This window comes from Castor canadensis, chromosome 9 (assembly GCF_047511655.1).
Source record: "Castor canadensis chromosome 9, mCasCan1.hap1v2, whole genome shotgun sequence".
Lineage (NCBI taxonomy): Eukaryota > Metazoa > Chordata > Mammalia > Rodentia > Castoridae > Castor > Castor canadensis.
Genome location: NC_133394.1, coordinates 106,292,776 through 106,313,772, shown reverse-complemented (window position 1 = coordinate 106,313,772; position 20,997 = coordinate 106,292,776). Strand labels below are relative to the sequence as shown.

The 20,997-nt window shown below is 34.5% G+C and overlaps 1 protein-coding gene across 44 annotated transcripts in view; it reads left to right on the top strand.

The window, feature by feature from the left end:
* The window catches only part of Adgrl3 (adhesion G protein-coupled receptor L3), a 1,316,738-nt gene that overhangs the window by 682,059 nt on the left and 613,682 nt on the right, over positions 1–20,997 (top strand). For all 44 annotated transcript variants that reach the window (XM_074042162.1, XM_074042151.1, XM_074042155.1 and 41 more), the window contains 2 exons: positions 6,424–6,490; positions 8,404–8,495. In XM_074042162.1, the coding sequence (XP_073898263.1) occupies positions 6,424–6,490; positions 8,404–8,495 (159 nt within the window). The remainder of the gene's footprint in view (positions 1–6,423; positions 6,491–8,403; positions 8,496–20,997) is intronic.

Sequence of the window (20,997 nt, the reverse complement as noted above, 5' to 3'; positions counted from 1 at the left end):
AAATACTATAAAGAATCCCCTTTGAATAATGAATATATACTTAAAAAATGAAAGACACGAATATAAAACAAGTTCTGTTTGGGGATGGGTAGTAGTGGGAGGGGCAGGGTGAATGGAGAGGGCAAAGGAGGGTAAGTATAGTCATTGTACTTAATATACTAGTCTGAAAATTGAACAATGAAACTTATCAACATTGTTTTAAGAAGTGAGGGAGAGTCACAATGTACCCCCAGCACAACAATAAAAGAAAGATGGGGGAGAGGAATGAGAGAGACTGAGGGAGGGAGTGAATCTAACCAAGGTACATTGTAAGAATATATATAAATGTCACAATGAAATCTCCTTGTACAACTAATAAATGCTAATAAAATGTTTTTAAAATCCTTAGCAAATGGTTAATGCATGTTTAGGATTACATTTATTATGTTTGAAGTGTATTTGTCCCCTTTCCCCTTTTCTTCCTTCTTTATTGCCCCGTTATCTTTATACTTTCCTTACTCTTTCAACCTTGTTAGGTAGATCGTTAGAAGATAGATAGATAGATAGATAGATAGATAGATAGATAGATAGATAGATGATAGATAGATAGAGTACAAATGCAGAGATATCTACATATATTACAGAAAAAAGATTATATCATTTTTAAACTCTCATAAATAAACTGATATAATTAAGCCTTATTAATTTTAGTGCCTAATGCTAGCCAAAGATTGCTTACTGGTTACATTTTAATACCTTCCAAGGAGAGTTTAGTCTGTGATTTAGCATCCTGGAGAAAATATAGCAAATACCATTGCTAATTTACATTATTTCAAAAACTTTGACTAATAGGTGTCTGTTTGACAAGAATGAATTAAAATCAGCAACAAAGCAAAAAGTCCCATAGCAATTTAATGATGCTATATTACTGACTTTGAATGAGGAATCACAGACTGGTTATGTTATTGGTATCTAAAAACATTGCAAAACATGTTTTAAGTGACATTTATGTATATTGGCCCTACCATTTTTTTTAAAATAAAGAATCATGACTTTTCAAAATGACTGATGATAATAAAATAGCGAGAAGTAGTTTAGCATCAGGAAACAAAAAACTTCATAAGTATGGTTTTCTGTTGTCCTATTTTGAGAACTAAATTTGTCCCATTGTAAGAAATTAATATGGATCATTTTTCTCTTTTCTGAGTAAACATGAAGAGGTACTTACTGAATAGGTAATTGACTTTTTATGGGACAGTGATACTGATAAAAACATCTTTATTATTAATTTTAATGCTGTTTCTCACATTTTGAGGTAGAACAACTCTGGAGAAGAACAATTTATTCTTGTGGCTTGACACTACATCTTTAGAATGTTGAAACCAATAAACTCATATTAATTCAGCAAGACTTCACTATACAAGTAATAATATGTTGTTTTTTATTATTTGAAAAAATATACTACCGTAGAGAATTTTAATAGCATATTTGTATTACATTAATGACAAAAGACAAGGCAAGGTCTGTGGCACATGGCAAGAGTTCCTTTGAATCCTAGACAATATTTGATACTGGAAGCTTTTTGTATTACTTCCAGTAAAGATGTAATGTGGTCAGAATGCACTTGCCTTTTCATTAATATTCCATTTCTTTTGTTATAGTACTTCCAAAAGCATAATGTGTAGATTATACACATATGGTTTAATTTCTTTAAAAATTAATTTGAGATATCTTAAATGAAAATGGTCTATCAAAATTACTAATTTCACAAGTTGAATGCCTCTTTGTGGATAAAGGCAATTTGTGGGTAAATCATATTCTTTAATAGGCTTACTTAGCAATTTATAAACTGGACCTTACTGGGCTTGCTGCGGTAAAGTGTTCCTCTAGCAAAATGCCTCACCAACTTGACCTGATCTCCCCTTAACCAGTGGTTTTGAATTGTATCCAACTGATACTGAGTGTGCAGATTCATAGAACACGATTAGGTAGGCTAGATATGCCCAGGCAGGTATGTGTACACCCCACGATTATGTTCTTCACATTAAAGCTGAGGAGAATTGTTTCAAAATTGGCACAGTGAACTAGGACAAGAACCATGAAAAATTTTAAAGTAGGCAATGGGAAAGAGATGAAGTATAGAAAGCTTTGGAAAAGCTAGCATGTGTCCAAAAACAACAGCAGGTGTGGCCATATGGCAATCAAATTATTAAAGGCATTCTTGCCACACAGCCTTCCAAGAGACTGTAAAGCTCAGACAGCCCTAACGGAGGGATGATTTACTCAGTACATTGTAAGTGTTTCATATTGCCTCATTCACTATTCAGTTCTGAAGGGAATTTAAATCTATTGCAATAAATATGTATTAAAGATTTTTTAAAGAATAAAAATAATTTGTAATTTCATTTTCATATTTAACAGATACCATTATCCCTGAGGTATAATGCTTTGCTAAACTGAGATTATTTTCAAAGTAATAAAATTTTGTAAGGCAAAATCCAATGACACTATGTTACTTAAAGTACTTGGTAATATTAAATTTTGTTTTATTTCCTTAGTCCAAGATGATCACTAATAATGTAATTAAAGTTAATTAATTTATGTCTTTAACCTATAAAAACGTTTTTCAGAATATCTTGAAGCACATTTTCCTATAAAAATTACTTGCTGAAAATGTGCTATATTTATAAAGATTACTTCTCCAAAACTTTTTTGACCTACAAACAAGGACTGTACTATTAACAATCATTCCTAACTGTTTCATTAGTATTGTATTATATTGCTATATTACCAGCACCATTCTTGCGCTGAATGTGTGTGTGTGTATCTGTGTTGTGTATGTGTGTGTGTGCATCTGTGTGTGTATGTGTGTGTATCTGTGTGTGCGTGTGCATCTGTGTGTGTATGTGTGTGTATGTGTGTGTGCATCTGTGTGTGTATCTGTGTGTGTATGTGTGTGTGTATGTGTGTGTGTGCATCTGTGTGTGTGTGCATCTGTGTATGTGTGTGTATGTGTGTGTGTGCATCTGTGTGTGTGTGTATCTGTGTGTATGTGTGTGTGTACATCTGTGTGTGTGTGTATCTGTATGTGTGTATGTGTGTGTGTATCTGTGTGTATGTGTGTGTGTATATGTGTGTATGTGTGTGTGCATCTGTATGTGTGTATGTGTGTGCATCTGTGTGTATGTGTGTGTGTATCTGTGTGTGTGTATCTGTATGTGTGTGTATGCGCATCTGTGTGTGTGTGTGTGCGTGTGTGTATGTGTGTGTATGTGTGTCTATCTGTGTGTGTATCTGTATGTGTGTATGTGTGTGTGTGTATCTGTATGTGTGTATGTGTGTGTGGGTATCTGTGTGTGTATCTGTATGTGTGTATCTGTGTGTGTGTATGTGTGTGTGTGTATCTGTGTGTGTGTATCTGTGTGTGTATGTGTGTGTGTGTATCTGTGTGTGTATGTGTGTGTATCTGTGTGTGTATGTGTGTGTGTGCATCTGTGTGTGTGCATCTGTGTATGTGTGTGTATGTGTGTGTGTGCATCTGTGTGTGTGTGTATCTGTGTGTATGTGTGTGTGTACATCTGTGTGTGTGTGTATCTGTATGTGTGTATGTGTGTGTGTATCTGTGTGTATGTGTGTGTGTATGTGTGTGTGTATCTGTGTGTGTGTGTATCTGTATGTGTGTATGTGTGTGTATCTGTATGTGTGTATGTGTGTGTGTGTATCTGTGTGTGTGTATGTGTGTGTGTATGTGTGTGTGTATGTGTGTGTATCTGTATGTGTGTATGTGTGTGTGTGTGTATGTGTGTGTGTGTGTATCTGTGTGTGTGTGTATCTGTATGTGTGTATCTGTGTGTGTGTGTGTGTGTGTATCTGTGTGTGTGTGTGTGTGTATCTGTATGTGTCTATCTGTGTGTGTGTATGTGTGTGTGTATCTGTGTGTGTGTATCTGTGTGTGTGTGTATCTGTATGTGTGTATCTGTATGTGTGTATGTGTGTGTATGTGTGTGTGTGTATCTGTGTCTGTGTGTGTGGTCTAGGGAAACATTCCTGATTTTCCCTTAGTTCTTATACCCTGAGGGAAAACATGGGCTTTGTTGAGAACCCAAAGATAATCATCAAAACTTTCCCCTGATCAACCAACCATTCACAATCATATACACACCCTTTATTAAGATGGTGACAACCTAGCCTATGATAAGAAAGACTAGATTCATAGTTGAAATTTGAGTTTTGGTTTATTTTATTTTTTTATTGTTGTGCTGAATGGGGGTATATTGTAGCATTTACAAAGTTCTTACAATGTATCAAATATATCATACTTGAATTCCTCAATTCCATTACTATCTGCTTAGAGGAAACACCATATTCCCTATTTTTTATGACCAAAATTTTAAATAACAAAATAGAGAAAGGAAAACTAATTATTCAAACAAATGAATGGATAATAATTTAAGTATTGACTAGTTCACTTAACAGCATTTTCTCAAGCAGGATTGTTATGGTTATTTTGAATAAATAGAAATTATCTTGTCTGCATAGGAAATATTGAGCTGTTAGTTTCTCAGAATGACTTATTATACTTCAATTGAAATTAGTTTATGTCTTTTTTACTTAATAGAAGGCCAAATGTCTGCAAATTGTTTTTTGTGAGGATTTTTTTCTCAGAAAAGGAGCTTTTAACTTTTTTTGGAAAAATTTAAAAGTTACCAAAATGTAAAAAAATGTAAAAGGATAATCATTGGCCCTCTCCCTCAAATGTTAAAACTCTTAGTATACACACACACACACACACACACACACACACACACACACATATATGCATATAATATATATATATATTTAATGATAGGACTGGGGTTTGAGGTCATTTGCTCTGATTACTTTGGAAATGGGGTCTTGCATGCTATTTGCTTGGGCTGACCTCGAACCACAATCCTCTCGATCTCAGACTCTCAAGTAGCTAGGATTGCAGGCGTGAGCCACCAGTGCCTGGCAAAACTCTTAGTATTTTGGCATACTTTCACTAATTATTACAATAAAACACATGACTAAGCCTTTTGATACATGTAGAGTTTTCTTTGCTCTCATATGAGAGGCAACCACTAACATGATTTTTTTCTTTCCTTGTAAAAACTATGTATATATGCATCAATCAAAATTATTGTGTGCAGTATTTATATTTGTGTATATGTTTATAACATATATGTCATACTGCATATATACTCAATATATATGTGATAAAGATGTTTCATCTTATGTTTTCACTCAACTTACATCTTGTTTTGTTTTGTTTTTATGGTGCTGGGGATTGAACCCAGGGCCTTGAGCATTCTAGGCAAGTACTCTACCTCTGAGCTATATCCTAGGCACTCAACTTTTTCTTAAGTGTGTCCTTTGGACCTATATAAACCTACTTCTCTTTTTAATTTTCATAATATTTTACCAGAGAACAGAAAATATTTTATTTACTAATTCTTTTATTGATAGGTATTTATAAAAGCCTTTCTTAATAATGTCATTCCATTAGTGCTTAGGCTTAACATTTGTATAATCACAAAAATATTTAAATCCTTAAGACTTGTAGGTTTAAGGCACATAGCCAAACACTCTTGAATATTTACCTCTGGATGCATTTTCTTAATTATGTTTCAAATATAAAAAATGGCAAAAAATTCAAGATATTATTTTTTAGCATCATGTATAATTTGTTCAAACTTTACATTAATGTTTTTCATAACTAGTCACTTCTATTTTATCTTCCTGTCATTTTAAAGAAAGAAAGTGTAATTTCCCAGAGGCTTTAAGAATTGGGGGAGTATTAAATGTGACCAAAATTAAGTGATTAATTATTTACTTTTAGATCATGAATCAACTTTATGTGATACTAAGGATCATTTGCAACCTTAGAGTATAAGAAGTAACAATGCACTTTCTAAGACTCCAGAACTCTCAAAGGTTGGCTGCCTGACATAATTAAACTTCAATCTTCTGATACCAAATTTATTTCTTCTTTGTACTGAATTTCCTCAGATCTTCTTGACATGAAATGTCACTTTACCTGACAGCTGATAGGCAGGTTATGTAGCACACAGTAATTGGAGAGAAAAGGATAGCTTAAAGCTACTTGATTTAATGGCTATGTGTATAGCTTTTTCTTTCTCTTTTTCTTTCCTTTCCTTTTTTTTTTTTTTTTTAAGATTTCTATGACAGACACAAAAGGCCTTAACAAATAGGCCCAGTGCTATTTTTTTTCTGCTTGCTCCAGGGGTAATTATCTTACTCCATCAATTGTGCTGTCAGAAATTGGGCACATAATTCAGCATTTAAATGAACAAGCAGTGTAATATTTCCTGTCTCCCAGTGGAATGCTTTCCAGTTCACATTCTTCTCTGTCACTCGCTCACTCTTGATATAATGCCTTCTCTCCCTTGTGTTTCATTGCAGATGTTGGCTCCGACTTGACACCTACTTCATTTGGAGTTTTATAGGGCCAGCGACCTTGATAATTATGGTGAGAACTCCTAATTTACTATGTATTTCCTAGGTCAGGAAATAAAACTTTCACTATCCCTGTACTGAGTATCCTTAATTTACATAGATTAATTTGGGGAGAACATGTACTTATTTGACCCTACATAACTCAAGCAATTAGGCCCTCATTATAGACTACTTTTTTATTGTAAAATAGTTCATCAAAACTGGTGGGAAAAGAAAACATGCATTTGCAAGAGTTGTGCAATGTATGACTTCCCTGGAATCCAACCTAGCATAATCCAGTACTTACACAGATAATTGAACAATGATGACATTAACTTTGACAACAGTGTATTCCCATTCTTTTTCTTTAGGATAATTTAAATGGAACATGGACTGTTCCTTCTAGTTTTGTTTTTCATATATATCTTTAAAACTGAAATTCAAAACTTTTTACTTGAGAATGGCACAACCAGTTAGGCAGGTATTCTGGAATCATCTTCCTGTTTTATTTTTAGCTGCATAATATCTTTATTTCCAATCTGATTTATACTAATTTAGATACTATTGTTTAAAAAACATAAAATCCCTATTCAATTTTGAAAAGAAATGTTAGCCTATTGACTTTGAACAAAATACAGGTCTACAGTTTCTTAACCTGAAAACTTTTGGGCCAGATTTATTTTGGAAATAAATGTTTCAGACTTTGGAAAGGCAATATGGTACATACACTGCTTAATGTGTCTATACATATTATACATTATATATGTAATTATATATTACATATACTTATAATTAAATATGTATTAGCATAATACATAGTATATTATATATCATATAGTAGAGTATATTATATATCATATAGTAGAGATATAATATATATGGTAGGGAATATATACATATATATATATACATATGTATATATGTATATGTATGTATTTGCCCCAAATCAAACACATTAGTATAAATCAGTACTCATGGTACATGAGATGCTAGGCAGCACTTTGCAACCAAATATTTCAGAAAGCAAAAGGGGGAGAAGGGAAGGTAAGAGCAAGTAGAATAACGACTAGGGACAGCCTCATGCCAATACAAATCAGGTTTTCTCACCAAATGCATTCCGTTTGGATTAGGCTTTTTAACCACCAAATAGATATTTTAAAGTCTTTCCCTTTTGAAATTTTCTTTCTGTCTTTTTTTCTTTTGGATTTGCCAATGATTGATAAAAGATTATGAACTTGTATTATAGGGTAAATTTTGGACTTTCCTAGTATCCATCAGTTCCAAGTCATAGAATATATGAACTAGTCAGGTGGTAAAGGGCAATTCAATATATGCTCTTCTATACAGTTTACTGTGAGTTGTGTAGGTAATTTACACAATTTAAATTGTGTCTGTCTGGTTTCAGTGACCTAACAGCATCATGATAAGCTTCCTCTACTTTAATATTAGTTTGTTGTAGCTTCAGCATTTAACCAGCATTGTCTAATCCTTCTTAAGATACCTTGTCAAAATTGTATTGATTACATTTTATATTTATATTTTATATAATATTTATATTTATATTTTATAATGTAACATTTGAAAACATATCCTAAATAATCAATTCAGAGAAACGTTTGCCTGCAGAAACAGCAACACTCCTAGAATAGTTATGGTTCTTTGTCGGTTGGTTGGTTCATTTGAAACACAGACCGAGCTTTGAGTTGCACACTGCTGCTGAATTTGTCTTTGTAAGTATGTAGCACACGGTGCCCATAATGCAGTGCATCCCAGCTCCCCAAACTGGCTTCTGGCTGTTACTAAAATACTAGACAGTCACCTGTGATCCAATTCCTTTAAAAGCACACTGAGAACTAATTTACCAGAACAATTCATTTGTAACGGAGAATAGACTTGTCGTTTTCTTTACTCCAGTTATGCTACATAATGTTGCTTTTTGCATTCCAGCTTAATGTTATCTTCCTTGGGATTGCTTTATATAAAATGTTTCATCATACTGCCATACTGAAACCTGAATCGGGCTGTCTTGATAATATCAAGTAAGTGATTATTATTTTTCCTTTAGATTGTACTTTGAAACCATTTCTGTTTTTTATTGTATCAAATAGTATGACAAAATTATATTGAAAACCAGTGTACTTCTTTGCTGAATAAGACCACTTGTTGACTAGTGAGGTGACTTGATCTTCTTAAAAATATAGTAAAGCTTTCTCCGTACTGTTTCCTTAAAACTCTAATTTAAAATATAAAATCCAATACCTGTATTTGTGACAAAGCAAATTTTCAGGACAAATTAAAATCAAATACAAAGTTTTTAGATTAGTCTATCATTTTGTGGAACAATCACTGCATCAGTTTCACACACACCCTCCTCCCCACTTCAGAGATCCAGATGGTATCTGCAAGCACTAAAAGGCGGATTTTATACTACAAGAGAGAACCCTAATATGTAGGGTGTGTTAGAGAGTTGTCCTCCTCCCCTCCTGCTAGAAGGAGAGAAGCCTCCCTAATGTAAACAAGTATAGGTTTTGTGTACCCTTTATCTAAAATGCTCAGGACCAGAAGAAATTCATATTTTAAAGTTTTTCAGATTTGGGAATATTTACATAAACTTTACTGGTTAAAAAGCCCCCAATCTGAAAATCTCAAATCTGAAATAATCCAAAATCTGAAACTTTTCAATAGTTCTGTTCATATTTCGGAACATTTTGGATTTAGCATTTTAGCATGGGGATGCCCAACCCTTACTTTGAAATATTAATATGTGATTCTGAGTTTTACCTCCTTTTGAAATACAGAACTTTATGGGAGATAAATATCTACAAAAGTGTCTCTCTAGTCAATCATCTTCTCACTTTCAAAGTTTGTCCTTTAACTCAAAGTCCATTTTTGTATGTTCAGAAAGCTCTAACCATGCAGAGATATGAAAATATTCACATTACTTTTTCACTTAAGTAGTATTTAATATACACAAAAGTATCAAATTTACATTTTTTGAAAATAAAAATAGTTGATTCCTTGGTACAATGAAAAAAATTTATCTTATAATACCTTAGAGTTCTTGACACATGAAAAACAGTAATGTTGAGATGCACATTAGTCATTATGTTAAATTACATTTTCATATAATCTGCATACGTATGTGTTAATTTGAGTAAATAATTTTGCTTAAATCAATGTACATTCAGAACTTTTCAGGAGATCACCTGTAACTTTCATATGTTACTGACATTCTCCACGAACTTGTTCAGATAGTCATGTATCAACTATTGTCTTTCTTTCTCCATTCAGTATCTGACATAGTTCCTGGCCCATAGTAGACCTTCAATGAATGTTTAAGGAACAATATACTATGTCAAGGATTTTAATGACAAAGATTATTGACATTAAGCAGTTAATTTTGTTGAAGACTTCATTTTTCTACATTAATTGAAAAGGATAGCCTAGGAATTAGAAAAATAAAAATTTCATAGGCCAAACTAAGAATTACCCACAAATGAGTAATGGCCTGTGCAATTCTTTACTTTGCTGAGATGGTAATCATTACATTATTATTTATGTGCAGTTAAAATTTCATTCTAAAATATAGTATTTATTAATTCCACAGACTGTTCCTGATAAAATTAAATTAGGATAAATCAAATAGCACCACAGAATATATCTTCTTTACCATCATACTTTTCTCAAGTTAGTATAAATTGCATCTTTAAACCTGTTATTCTGTAGTATAAAATAAGACACAAGTAATTATTTTTCATCTATGTAACTTTCTTCAAGTACCATCAAAAGAAATGAGTCAAACTTTGTTGTTTATGTAGCAGTTTCTACCAATTTAAAAATTAGGGAAAAAAAGGCTCATTCTTTGTCCTGTTCTTCAGATATACTTTTAAGGCAGTTTCGTAAGAGTTGTTTGTCCAATCCAACAAAGGCAAAGACCTTTGCTAGTCTTCTCTTTGTAAGTTGTACTTAGTGCTATTACATATATTAAAAGATCAATCTGCTCATTATTAATAAATATTTCCCTAGGTAATGCTGATTGATAATATCATTTAGAAAACCAGTATTGATGGCATCAAGGTTTATTTTATAAAGCAAAATAAAACCATAAATGGGGATGTCTTGTATTCTGTCTAAATTGATTGCTAGAGATTCAGGGATGTAGCTCAGTTGTAGAGCACTTGCTTGGCATGCTCAAGGCTATGGGTTCCATCCATAGCACCACAAAAATTAAAATAAACTTCCTCCTAACAAAGGATTTAACTTTGCTTAGTCTTCCTTTCCTCTTTACAATGGTAAAACAAATGATGGACCATGACTGATGATTGAATGAGCAGATGAGTACAAACAGCCTTTGATAATGCTTTTTAAAAATTCCATAAGGAAAGGGGAGAAATCAAACAATTTTTAGAAATTGTATGCAGGATAGTTTTAACATGGAAGAAACAGATTAAGAATATAGTATAAACAAAGGAATAGGGAATCACTGTTAGAGTTTTGTGTCAAAAAAGTGCAGTGAATGTGATCCAGGACAAAGGAGCAATTCTCCTGTTAGACTCCAGAAAGAAGACTCTTCTACCAAGCTAAAAGAAGCCAGGAAACAAGCTTTTTCACCGAGAGTGTCACACAATAGGTGTGATACAGATATGTTGATGGAACAAGGATAGAACAGTAAGTTGAGGAATTTCTGCCTACTTTCCTTGATTAAGTAGGAAATATGGTCTGTAAATCAAGGGGACATGTTGAAGAGATAAGAAAGATATCTCCAGAAAAAATTCTTTAGAACTTTCCAGAATATGAAAGTAAATACACTATATCTAAAGTGCATTGTGTTAGCTATTTAAGAAGTGGTTCTAAACAAATCGATAGGCATAATTGAAAATGAAAAATGGATTTTGAGAATACAAGTGATTTTAAACATTAAGCAAAACACAAAACATGGGATCATTTTTTCCTAATTTTTAATTTTTATTTTCTCATTTTTACATTTACTTACATGTGTATACATTACTTGAGCCACTTCCCACCCTCCCCACCCTCCCAGCCTTCAGTCTGAACCTGTTCTGCCCTCTTGTTCTTTGATTTTGTTGAAGAAAAAACATAAAATATATTAAGAAAAACAGCGTTATTGGTAGTTTGAGATAAGGATAGCTGTACAGGGAGATTCTTTGTGTTGTTTCCATATACATGAGTATTGCAACCCACATAGGTTCATCTCTACCAGACCTCTTCACTACAATCTAGTATGCTTCCCATAGTAGCCTCTGTCAGTTCAAGATAACTATATTTGCTTCTCTACAGGGAGCACATCAACCACTTTCAAGTTTTTGGTTCTTTCCTTCCCTATCTCTCCTGTGTGCAGTCTCCCCTTTGTTTGTGACCCAGGTCACTGCATTTGTTTTAAGTCTATAATCCATGTATGAGAGAGAACATGTGATTTTTGGCCTTCTGAGCCTGGATAACTTTGCTTAAAATGATCTTCTCCAGTTCCATCTATTTACTTGGGAATGACAAAATTTCATTCTTCTTTGTGACTGAATAAAATTCTATTGTTTGTAAATACCACATTTTCTTAATAATTAATTGGTAGTAGGGCATCTTAACTATTTCCATATCTTGGCTCTTGTGAATAGTGCTGCATTAAACATGGGTGTATAGGTGCCTTTGTAATAACCTGAGTCACATTCTTTCAGGTATATCCCTATGAGTGGTATTGCTGGATCACATGGCAGATCTATTTTTAGTTTTTTAAGAAGCCTCCATATTGTTTTTCATAGTGGTTGTACTAGCTTATATTCCCAGCAGCAGTGTATGAGGGTTCCTTTTTCCCCACATTCTAGCCAACATTTGTTGTTCGTGGTGTTCTTGATGGTAGCAATTCTAACAGGAGTGAGGTGGAATTTTAATGCGGTTTTGGTTGGCATTTCCTTTGTGGCTAGGGATGGTGAGCATTTTTTCATGTGTTTTTTTAGCCATTTGGACTTCTTCCTTTAAAAAGTTCTGTTTATTTCAATTGCCCATTTCTTTATCGGGTCATTGATTTTTGGGGAGTTTAGTTTTTTGAGCTCCCTGTATATTCTGGTTATCAGTCATGTGTCTGATGAATAGCTAGCAAAGATTTTTCTCCCATTCTTTGGGTCGTCTCTTCAATTTAGAGATGATTATTTTTGTTATGCAGAAGCTTTTTAATTTCATGTAGTCTTATTTGTCCATCCTTTCTCTTAGTTGCTGAGCCACTTGAGATCTACTGAGGAAGTCCTTGCCGATACCTATTGCTTCCAGAGTATTCCCTGCTCTTTCCTGTACTAATTTCACAGTTTCAGGTCTGATATTAAGGTCCTTAATCCACTTTGAGTTGATACTAGTAGAAGGTGACAGGCATGGATCTAGTTTCAGTTTTCTGCAAGCAGATAACCATTTTTCCCAGCAACATTTGTTGAAGAGGCTATCTTTACTCCATCATATGATTTTGGCACCTTTGTCAAAGATAAGGTGAGCGTAGTTGTATATCTAGGTCCTCTATTCTGTTCTACTGGTATTCATGTCTGCTTCTGTACCAGTACCATGCTGTTTTTATTGCTATAGCTCTATAGTATAGTTTGAAGCTGTGTATTGTGATACCTTCAGTGTTGCTCTTTTTGCTCAGTATTGCCTCAGCTATTTGTAGTCTCTTGTGTTGCTAAGTGAACTTTAGGGTAGATTTTTCAATCTCTGTGAAGACTGTCATTGGGATTTGATGGGAATTGCATTGAACATGTAGATTGCTTTTGGTAGTGTAGCCATTTTTACTATGTTGATTCTACCAGTCCATGAGCACAGAAGATCTTTCCACCTTCTGTAGTCTTCTTCAATCTCTTTCTTCAGAGGTTTGTAGTTCTCCTTGTAGAGGTCATTCACATCCTTTGTTTACTTTACTCCTAAATATGCAATTTTTTTGAGGCTAATGGAATTGTTTCCTTGTATTCTTTCTCAATTTGTTCATTGTTGGTGTATAGAAAAGCTAATGATTTTTGTAAGTTGATTTTGTATCCTGCCATCTTGCTATTGCTGTTTATGGTATGTAGGAGTTTTGGGGTAGAGTTTTTGGGTCTTTGATGTATAGAGTCATGTTATCTGTAAATAGGGGTATTTTGACTATTTCTTTATCTATTCATATTCCTTTTATTTCTTCTTCTTGCCTTAATTTTCTAGCTAGTAAATCCAGGACTATGTTGAGTAGGAGTGAGGAGAGTGTGCACCCTTGTCTTATTCCTGACTTTAGGGAGAATGGTTTCCATTTTTTCCCAGTAAGTATGATGTTGGCTTATAGGTTTGTCATATATAGCTTTTATAATGCTCATGTACATTCCTTCTATTTTTAGTTTTCTTAGAGCTTTCATCATGAAACAGTGTTGAATCTTACTGAAGGCTTTTTCTACATCCATCACGTGGTTTTTGTCTTTGCTCATATGTTGTTGGATTTGGTTTGCCATTATTTTATTGAGGATGTTTGCATCAGTGTTCATTAACGAGATTGGCCTATAGTTCTCCTTTTTGGATGTGTCCTTGTCTGGTTTTGGGATGAGTGTAATATTGGTTTGTTAGAATGAGTTAGGCAGTGTTCCTTCCTTTTCTTCCTTTTTCATTAGGTCATTTATTTGAGATCTTTCTGTTCTTTTAATATATGCAGTCATGGTTATAAACTTTCCTCTTAGGACTGCCTTTGCTGTTTCCCATGGGTTCTGATAGGTTGTGTTTTCATTTTCATAAAATTCCAGGAGCTTTTTGATTTCCTCTTTTATTTCTTCCATGACCCACTGATTGTTGAGCAATGTATTGTTCAACCTCCAATTGTTTGCATATTTTCTGCTATTGCTTTTGTTGTTGAGTTTCAGTTTTATTGCATTGTGGTTAGATATGATGCAGGGTTTAGTTCTTTTTTCTTATATTTCTTGAGGCTTGCTCTGTGTCCTAAGATATGGTCTATTATAGAGAAAGTTATATGAGCTGCTGAGAAGAATGAATATTGCACAGTTGTTGGGTGAAATATTCTGTTAGACATCAGTTAGGTGCATTTGATCTATAGTGTTTTTTAGTTCTAAGATTTCTTTGTTGATTTTTTGTTTGGATGACCTATTTATTGGTGATAGAGGGGTATTAAAGTCTCCAACTACCACTGTGTTGGCATCTGTATGATTTTTTTAAGTCCTTTAGTGTATGTGTGATGAAGTTGGGTCCACTGACATTGGGTCCATATAAGTTGATGATTGTTATTTCCTTTTGATGTGTTGCACTTTTTATTAGTATGAAGTGACCTTCTTTGTTCTAGTTTAACTAATGTATGTTTGAAGTCTTCTTTGTCTGACATAAGCATTGCTAGTCCTGCCTGTTTTCGGGGGCTATTACCTTGGTATACCTTCCAGCCTTTCACCCTAATCTAGTGTTTATTCCTGTCAATAAGGTGGGTCTCTTGTAAACAACAGATTATCAGATCTTCCTTTTTATACAGGTTGCCAAATGGTGTCTTTTTTGGGGAAGTTGGGTCCATTGACATTCAGTGTTAGTAGTGATAGGTATGTGGTGATTTCTGCCATTTAGTTGTTTTTGTTGTTTAAGGATTTGAGTGTGTGAACCAAATCAGTGCTACTCTTATTACTTGTCTTTTCTTCTCCTGTTGTTTAATACTTCCCATCCTCTTGTGGTATGGTTTGTTTTCATCTTCTGTGAATAGAATTCCTTTTAAAATCTTCTGTAGTAGTAGCTTGGTGGTCACATATTGTTTTAGCTTCTGTTTATCATGAAAACTTTTATTCCTCCATCAATTTTGAATGATAATTTTGCTGGGTAGAGTATTCTAGGGGTGAAATTATTTTCTTTCAGTGCCCAAAATATCTCACACAATGTTCTTCTTGCTTTGAAGGTTTCTGTTGAGAAATCTACTGTTGTTTTGGTGGGTTTACCTTTATAAGTTATTTGGGTTTTTTTGCTCTCTTACGGCCTTCAATATTCTTTCTCTGTTCTATGTGCTAGTTATTTTACTAATATGCTGTGGAGAGTTTCTATTTTGGTCAAGTCTGTTTGGTGTCCTGCTGGCTTCCTGTACCTGAATGGTCAAATTTTTCTTGAGATTTGTGATATTTTCTGTTATTATTTTATTGAATATAGTGTATATCCCTTTGGCTTGTACCTCTTCTCCTTCTTCAATGCCCATGATTCTCATGTTTGATCTGTTGATGGAGTCATTGAGTTCTTGCATATTCCTTTCACAGCTCTTGAGTTGTTTGACTAAGAGTTCTTTTTTAAAAAATTTTTTAAATGCCTATTTTATGTTCTAGCATTGAGATTCTGTCTTCTACTTGTTCCAGTCTGCTGGAGTTACCTTTTGCTGTTTTTTGTTGTTGTTGTTGTTGTTGTTTGTTTGTTTGACTAAAGAAGCTTTTTATTTCCAGCATTCTTGTTTGATTCTTTTTTCTGAGGCTTTCCACATCTTTGTTCAACTCCTCTTTTATATCTTGTGTTGTCTTCTTTATTGCGTATCTCTCCTTCTTGTATAGTATTCTTTGTTTCACTTTGGTGTTTGTTGAAGTCCTCTCTGAGTTCATGTAGTTGTTTCTGTGTCTTCTAAAGGTTTTTACTTGTGTCTTGAAATTTCTGGAGTGCATCTTGTACTTTCTGGTTAACCGTATCTTGTAGCTTCTCCATAAATTTCTCAGTGATCTCTTCATGATTTCCTCTTTGAGGGATTTTTTTGTGGGTGTCACTTGGCTCATTAGTGACATTTATCATTGTTTTCTTGCAGTCAGGAACTGGGTATCCATTTTCTTCATTTCCTACTAAAACCTGTATTGAATTGTTTTCCTGAGTGTAGTTTCCTTCCTTTCTTCTCTCCATCACTCCAATTATGCTGTGCAAGTATGTTCTTAATTGGTTAGTTGGTGGTTTTAATAGCCTGTTTTCTTTCCCTTAATTTAATTTTTGTGTTGTGACTTACTTAGTTGTTAGCTAAGTTGATGTGCTATTTCTGTCCCTGGCCTGGAGGTGTAAATTAGCAATATCGAATTCACAGTTTCCATGCCAGACCAGTTGTTTACATATTATATAGGAAACTTCTTTGTGATAATATCTATAAATAGTGGGCTTTGGGGGAGTAGTGGTCATTTGGCTAGAAATAAAAATTTGGTTAATTGATAAAGGTACCTCTAAAGTGGGAGGGGCAGAAAGGTAGAGTTGGGGAAAAAGTATGGGGGCTATTGGGGTTTGTGGCCTTTTGTTTGTTTGTGTGTATTTCCATTGTTGTAGTGGAGGGTGCTTGTGTCAGCGAGTGCAGGGTGCTGGGAATGTGTATGTTTGATGTAGTAGGCTAGTCAGTGTGTGGTTAGTATGTAGAAGGGAGGGTAGTGTGGTGACAGGTTGGGTATGAATAGGAGGGGGAGTCAAAGACAGGGGTTGAAAGTAGATGAGAAGATGCAAAAAAGAATAGCTGAGAGGGAGAACAGTGGATTGTAGCACAAGGAAAGGAGGGAAAATGAAGGGGGCAAGAATAGGGATAAGAAAATTGTGATGGTGAAGTTAATAATAATAATAATAAAAAAAACAGGTACAACAACAACAAAAAGTTTTGACTGCTCGGTAAAAATTCTGGACTTACTCCTTTGGCGTCCAATCCTGGTATTGATTCTTGGTATTCTGGGCTTTGTAGGGAAGGGTTGTGCCCCTCTTATCTGACAGCTTGCAGGGAAAGTGGCTGGAGATTTGTTTTTCCCCCACTTTCCTTGGTCTTATGGGCCATCCATTAAAAGTGGAAGCTCTGAAGTGGTCTCACCAGGTGACTGGCTTGTGAACAGTATTTGGTTCCTTCTGTCCAAAGGACAGGTTGCAACTGGGACCTGAGGTAACTCCCTACCAGTTTGTGCAAGATAGTCAGATCTGTTGTTTTCACAAGGTGGTCCCTGCCTACCCTATCTCTGCAACTCTGTCTGGTCAGCTCCTTCTCCAGCAAGGTTTGGCTCCTCTGGGATGTTGGCTTGTTGCCCCACCTCCACTGTCAGCCTTTGTTACTTGTTCCACTTTTGTTACTAAAAGTCCAGCTCTTCACCCCACACCCAATCTTCAAGGCAGGTTCAGCATTCCATCCCACCCCCACTATCAGTGTTAGATTACATTTTGCTGCTTGTGTTTTTTGTTAAGAAGGGGAGGTTCAATCTGCCCAGGGTCTGTGCTGGATTATGTTCCTGGGGCAATTAGGGGAGTTGCTCATGGTGCATGGTGCGCACCTGTTGGGTCTGCATGTTTACACAGTCAGCTCTGAAACCAGCTGGCAGGGAGAAATGGCATGCTGCATTTCTCAAGGCAGACATTTACTGGGACTGGTTTCAGTGCAGTGGGACATAAGTAAGCTTTCCATGGGTCCTGGATGTCACAGAGTTCAATTATGATTGATGCTCTATCTTCTGCTCATTGAAGAAAATTAAGAAAGAAAGAAAAGGGAAAAATGGCCAGAGGGCTTTTTTTCCTCCGGGGTAGACACACCATATTGGCTGTTCTGCACCAGGATTGTCCTGGCTGTTAGGTGTAATCAAAAGCTGTTTTAAGGGTCAGTTCTTGAATTTTATGTGCACCCAATATGTTGGCGGTTATTATTTTGGCTAGAAACATTCAGAATCACCCAATTGTAGCTTCCACGTCTCGAAGTAGTTTCTGGAGTCACAGAGCTCAGTTCTGATTCTGTACCCAAACCCCCATCCTGGATTCCCCCTATGGGATCATTTTTTAATGAAAATAAGTATCTATATAAAATGTATTTTGGTGTAAGAATGTAAGAGTATTTGTTTTAAAGATACAAACCTCATTTTTCTGACAAAAATTTTAGTACATGTCAGAGGGCATGAAAGTCAGTAACATTTTCTTGGGTTTGGGGTTTTGGGTTTTCAGTTTTTTGAGTGTGTTTTTGTAAGATGGTGAACAAGATGGACCCCTTTGCTCTGTGTATTGGGAAAAAATCACTACATTAGACCTTTTGGAATTCTGTCTTTCTAAAACAATTCATCCACTAAATATTTATTGCTTTCATTACACAAGTTCTTTCACATATATGTGTATATATGTACATACCTATACATGTATACATAGAGAGATAGATATAGACCTATACATATATAGACTCTCTCTCTTTCTTTCTTTCTGTCTCTTGTATCACTTTTCTAGGATATATAATTCATTCAATTTACTTTGCTTCACCCCTCTTTCATTGCCACCATTAAGCCACTGTCATCTTTTGCAGAATCTCAGCAGTGTCCTTCTAACTTCTTTCCTCATATTGGTTATTTTTTTTTCATTTCTATGTATTTTTAATTGTACAAAGTAAGGGATTTTATTATGACATTTCCATATATCCCCACAACAGACTTTGATCATAATTAACCCATCTGCTTCTTATGAGCATATATTCTCTTGTTTGCTTATGTCTGATCCTTACTATCATGTTAAATCATCATCATTTCAAAATAGTTTGCTATAGTCAAATTTTAAACTTCATTTTAACCACAAAGCAAAAAATGTAGTTGATGTTTGCACAGGGTGACAAACATGGATCTAGTTTCCATTTTCTGCATGCAAATATCCAGTTTTCCCAGCAGCATTTATTGAAGAGTCTGTCTTCCTCCACTGTTTGTTTTGGGTGACTTTGTCAAAAATCAGGAGGGCATAGCTGCATGGATTTATATCTAAGTCTTCTATTCTGTGTCATTGGTCTTCATGTCTGTTTTTGTACCAGTAGCATGTTGTTTTCATTGCTATGGCTCTGTAGCGTAATTTGAAGTCGTATATTGTGATGCCTCCAGATTTGGCCCTTTTGGCTTAGTATTGCCTTGGTTATTTGTGGTCTTTTGTGCTTCCAAATGAACTTTAAGGTTGATTTTTCAATCTCTATGATTAATGTGATTGGAATTTTGATGGGGATTTCATTGAACATGTAGAATGCTTTTGATAATATAACCATTTTCACAACATCAATTCTGTTGATCCATGAGCATGGGAAAATGTTCTGTCTTCTGATGTCTTATTTAATTTCTTTCTTCAATGGTCCATAATTTAAATTGTAGAGGCCTTTAACTTCCTTTATTAGGTTTATTCCTAGAGGTTTTTTTGAGGCTATTGTAAATGGAATTGTTTTCTTAAATTCTTTCTCATTCTGCTCATTGTTGGTATATAGCAAGGCTATTGAGGTTTGTATACTGATTTCACATTCTGCTACTTTGTTGAAGATGTTTATGTTGTCTAAAGTTTTTTGGTGGAGTTTTCTGGATCTTTTAGGTACAATAGCACCTCATCTGCAAATAGGGATAATTTGACTTCTTTCTTTCCAACTCAAAGTGGATCAAGCACCTTACTATAAGACCTGAAACTTTGAAGTTAGTGCAGGAAAGAGTAGGAAATACACTGGAACATACAGGAATATGCAATAACTTCTTAAATTGAACTCCAGTGATTCAACAATTAAGGGAAATGATTGAAGTCGGACTACATGAAATTTGCTCTTGCTGTCACCAGCTAATGAAATCTCTTGAAAATGTTAATACAGTCATGCAACCCTTTTGGGTAAAACCCATAAAAAGGTTCCCATGGCACCCAAAATTAGACTCCTAGCCCCAGCCCATTTAATTTTCTTGGTTTTGCCTCCATTTTCCTTCAGCTTCATTTTATGCTTTGTGCTGCTCTGGCCTTTCTATGTTGCCCTCTCTTGCCTCATATCTTATTTATGCTGATTCTCCACTGACTTTCTTTTCCCTAACACTATCCCTGACTTACTCTTATTTATCATAATCTATTTGAATGTTATTTTATCATTTAAAAAATATAATGTCTGTTCCTTAATTCCAAACTAACTTTAGGGTCATCATAATAAATCCCTGTGGTGTCATCACAGCACACTGATTTGACTAGCTCACTGCTGTATTAATGATGCACTCTTGAAAAAAATATAGAGTACGTGATTGATAAAGAGGAAATGAGGATAACAGTTCTCACATTTAACTTGAAAAGGAATTAAAATTAAGTAGTACATGTCAGTTATCTCCTGTCCTCAAAATTGGTAATTATACTTAGAAGAAAGAAATTAAAGAAAATTAAAAGAAATTAAATTAAAAGAAAGAAAAGAAATTTCAAGCATTAGAATTTTCTGGTTGAGTTTCTTGAAATTAGAACATACAGTAATCATAGCAAAAGTCTAATTTAATTAAAAATAACACATGTAAATATGCATAAAACGACTGTTGAATTGTTGCCAGCCAAAATTAATTTGAAGTATGGCTGAAGTATTATGACAGGTAAAATTTGAGTTTGTAGGACCTTTTAGAATGCTCAACATTTACTCTCAAATAAAAATTAATAGTTTTTGTGATCACCCATTTCTGTTATTGAAAGATCCTTAAAGTATTTTTAATATAATTTGTTATTAAATTACATGAGAAGTTACTTTGAAGAATAAAAATAGGAGTTTGGGACCTCAGAGAAAAAAATTAGTGCCTATTTTGAAGGAACAAGGAATCAATAAAGTTATCTTTTCCC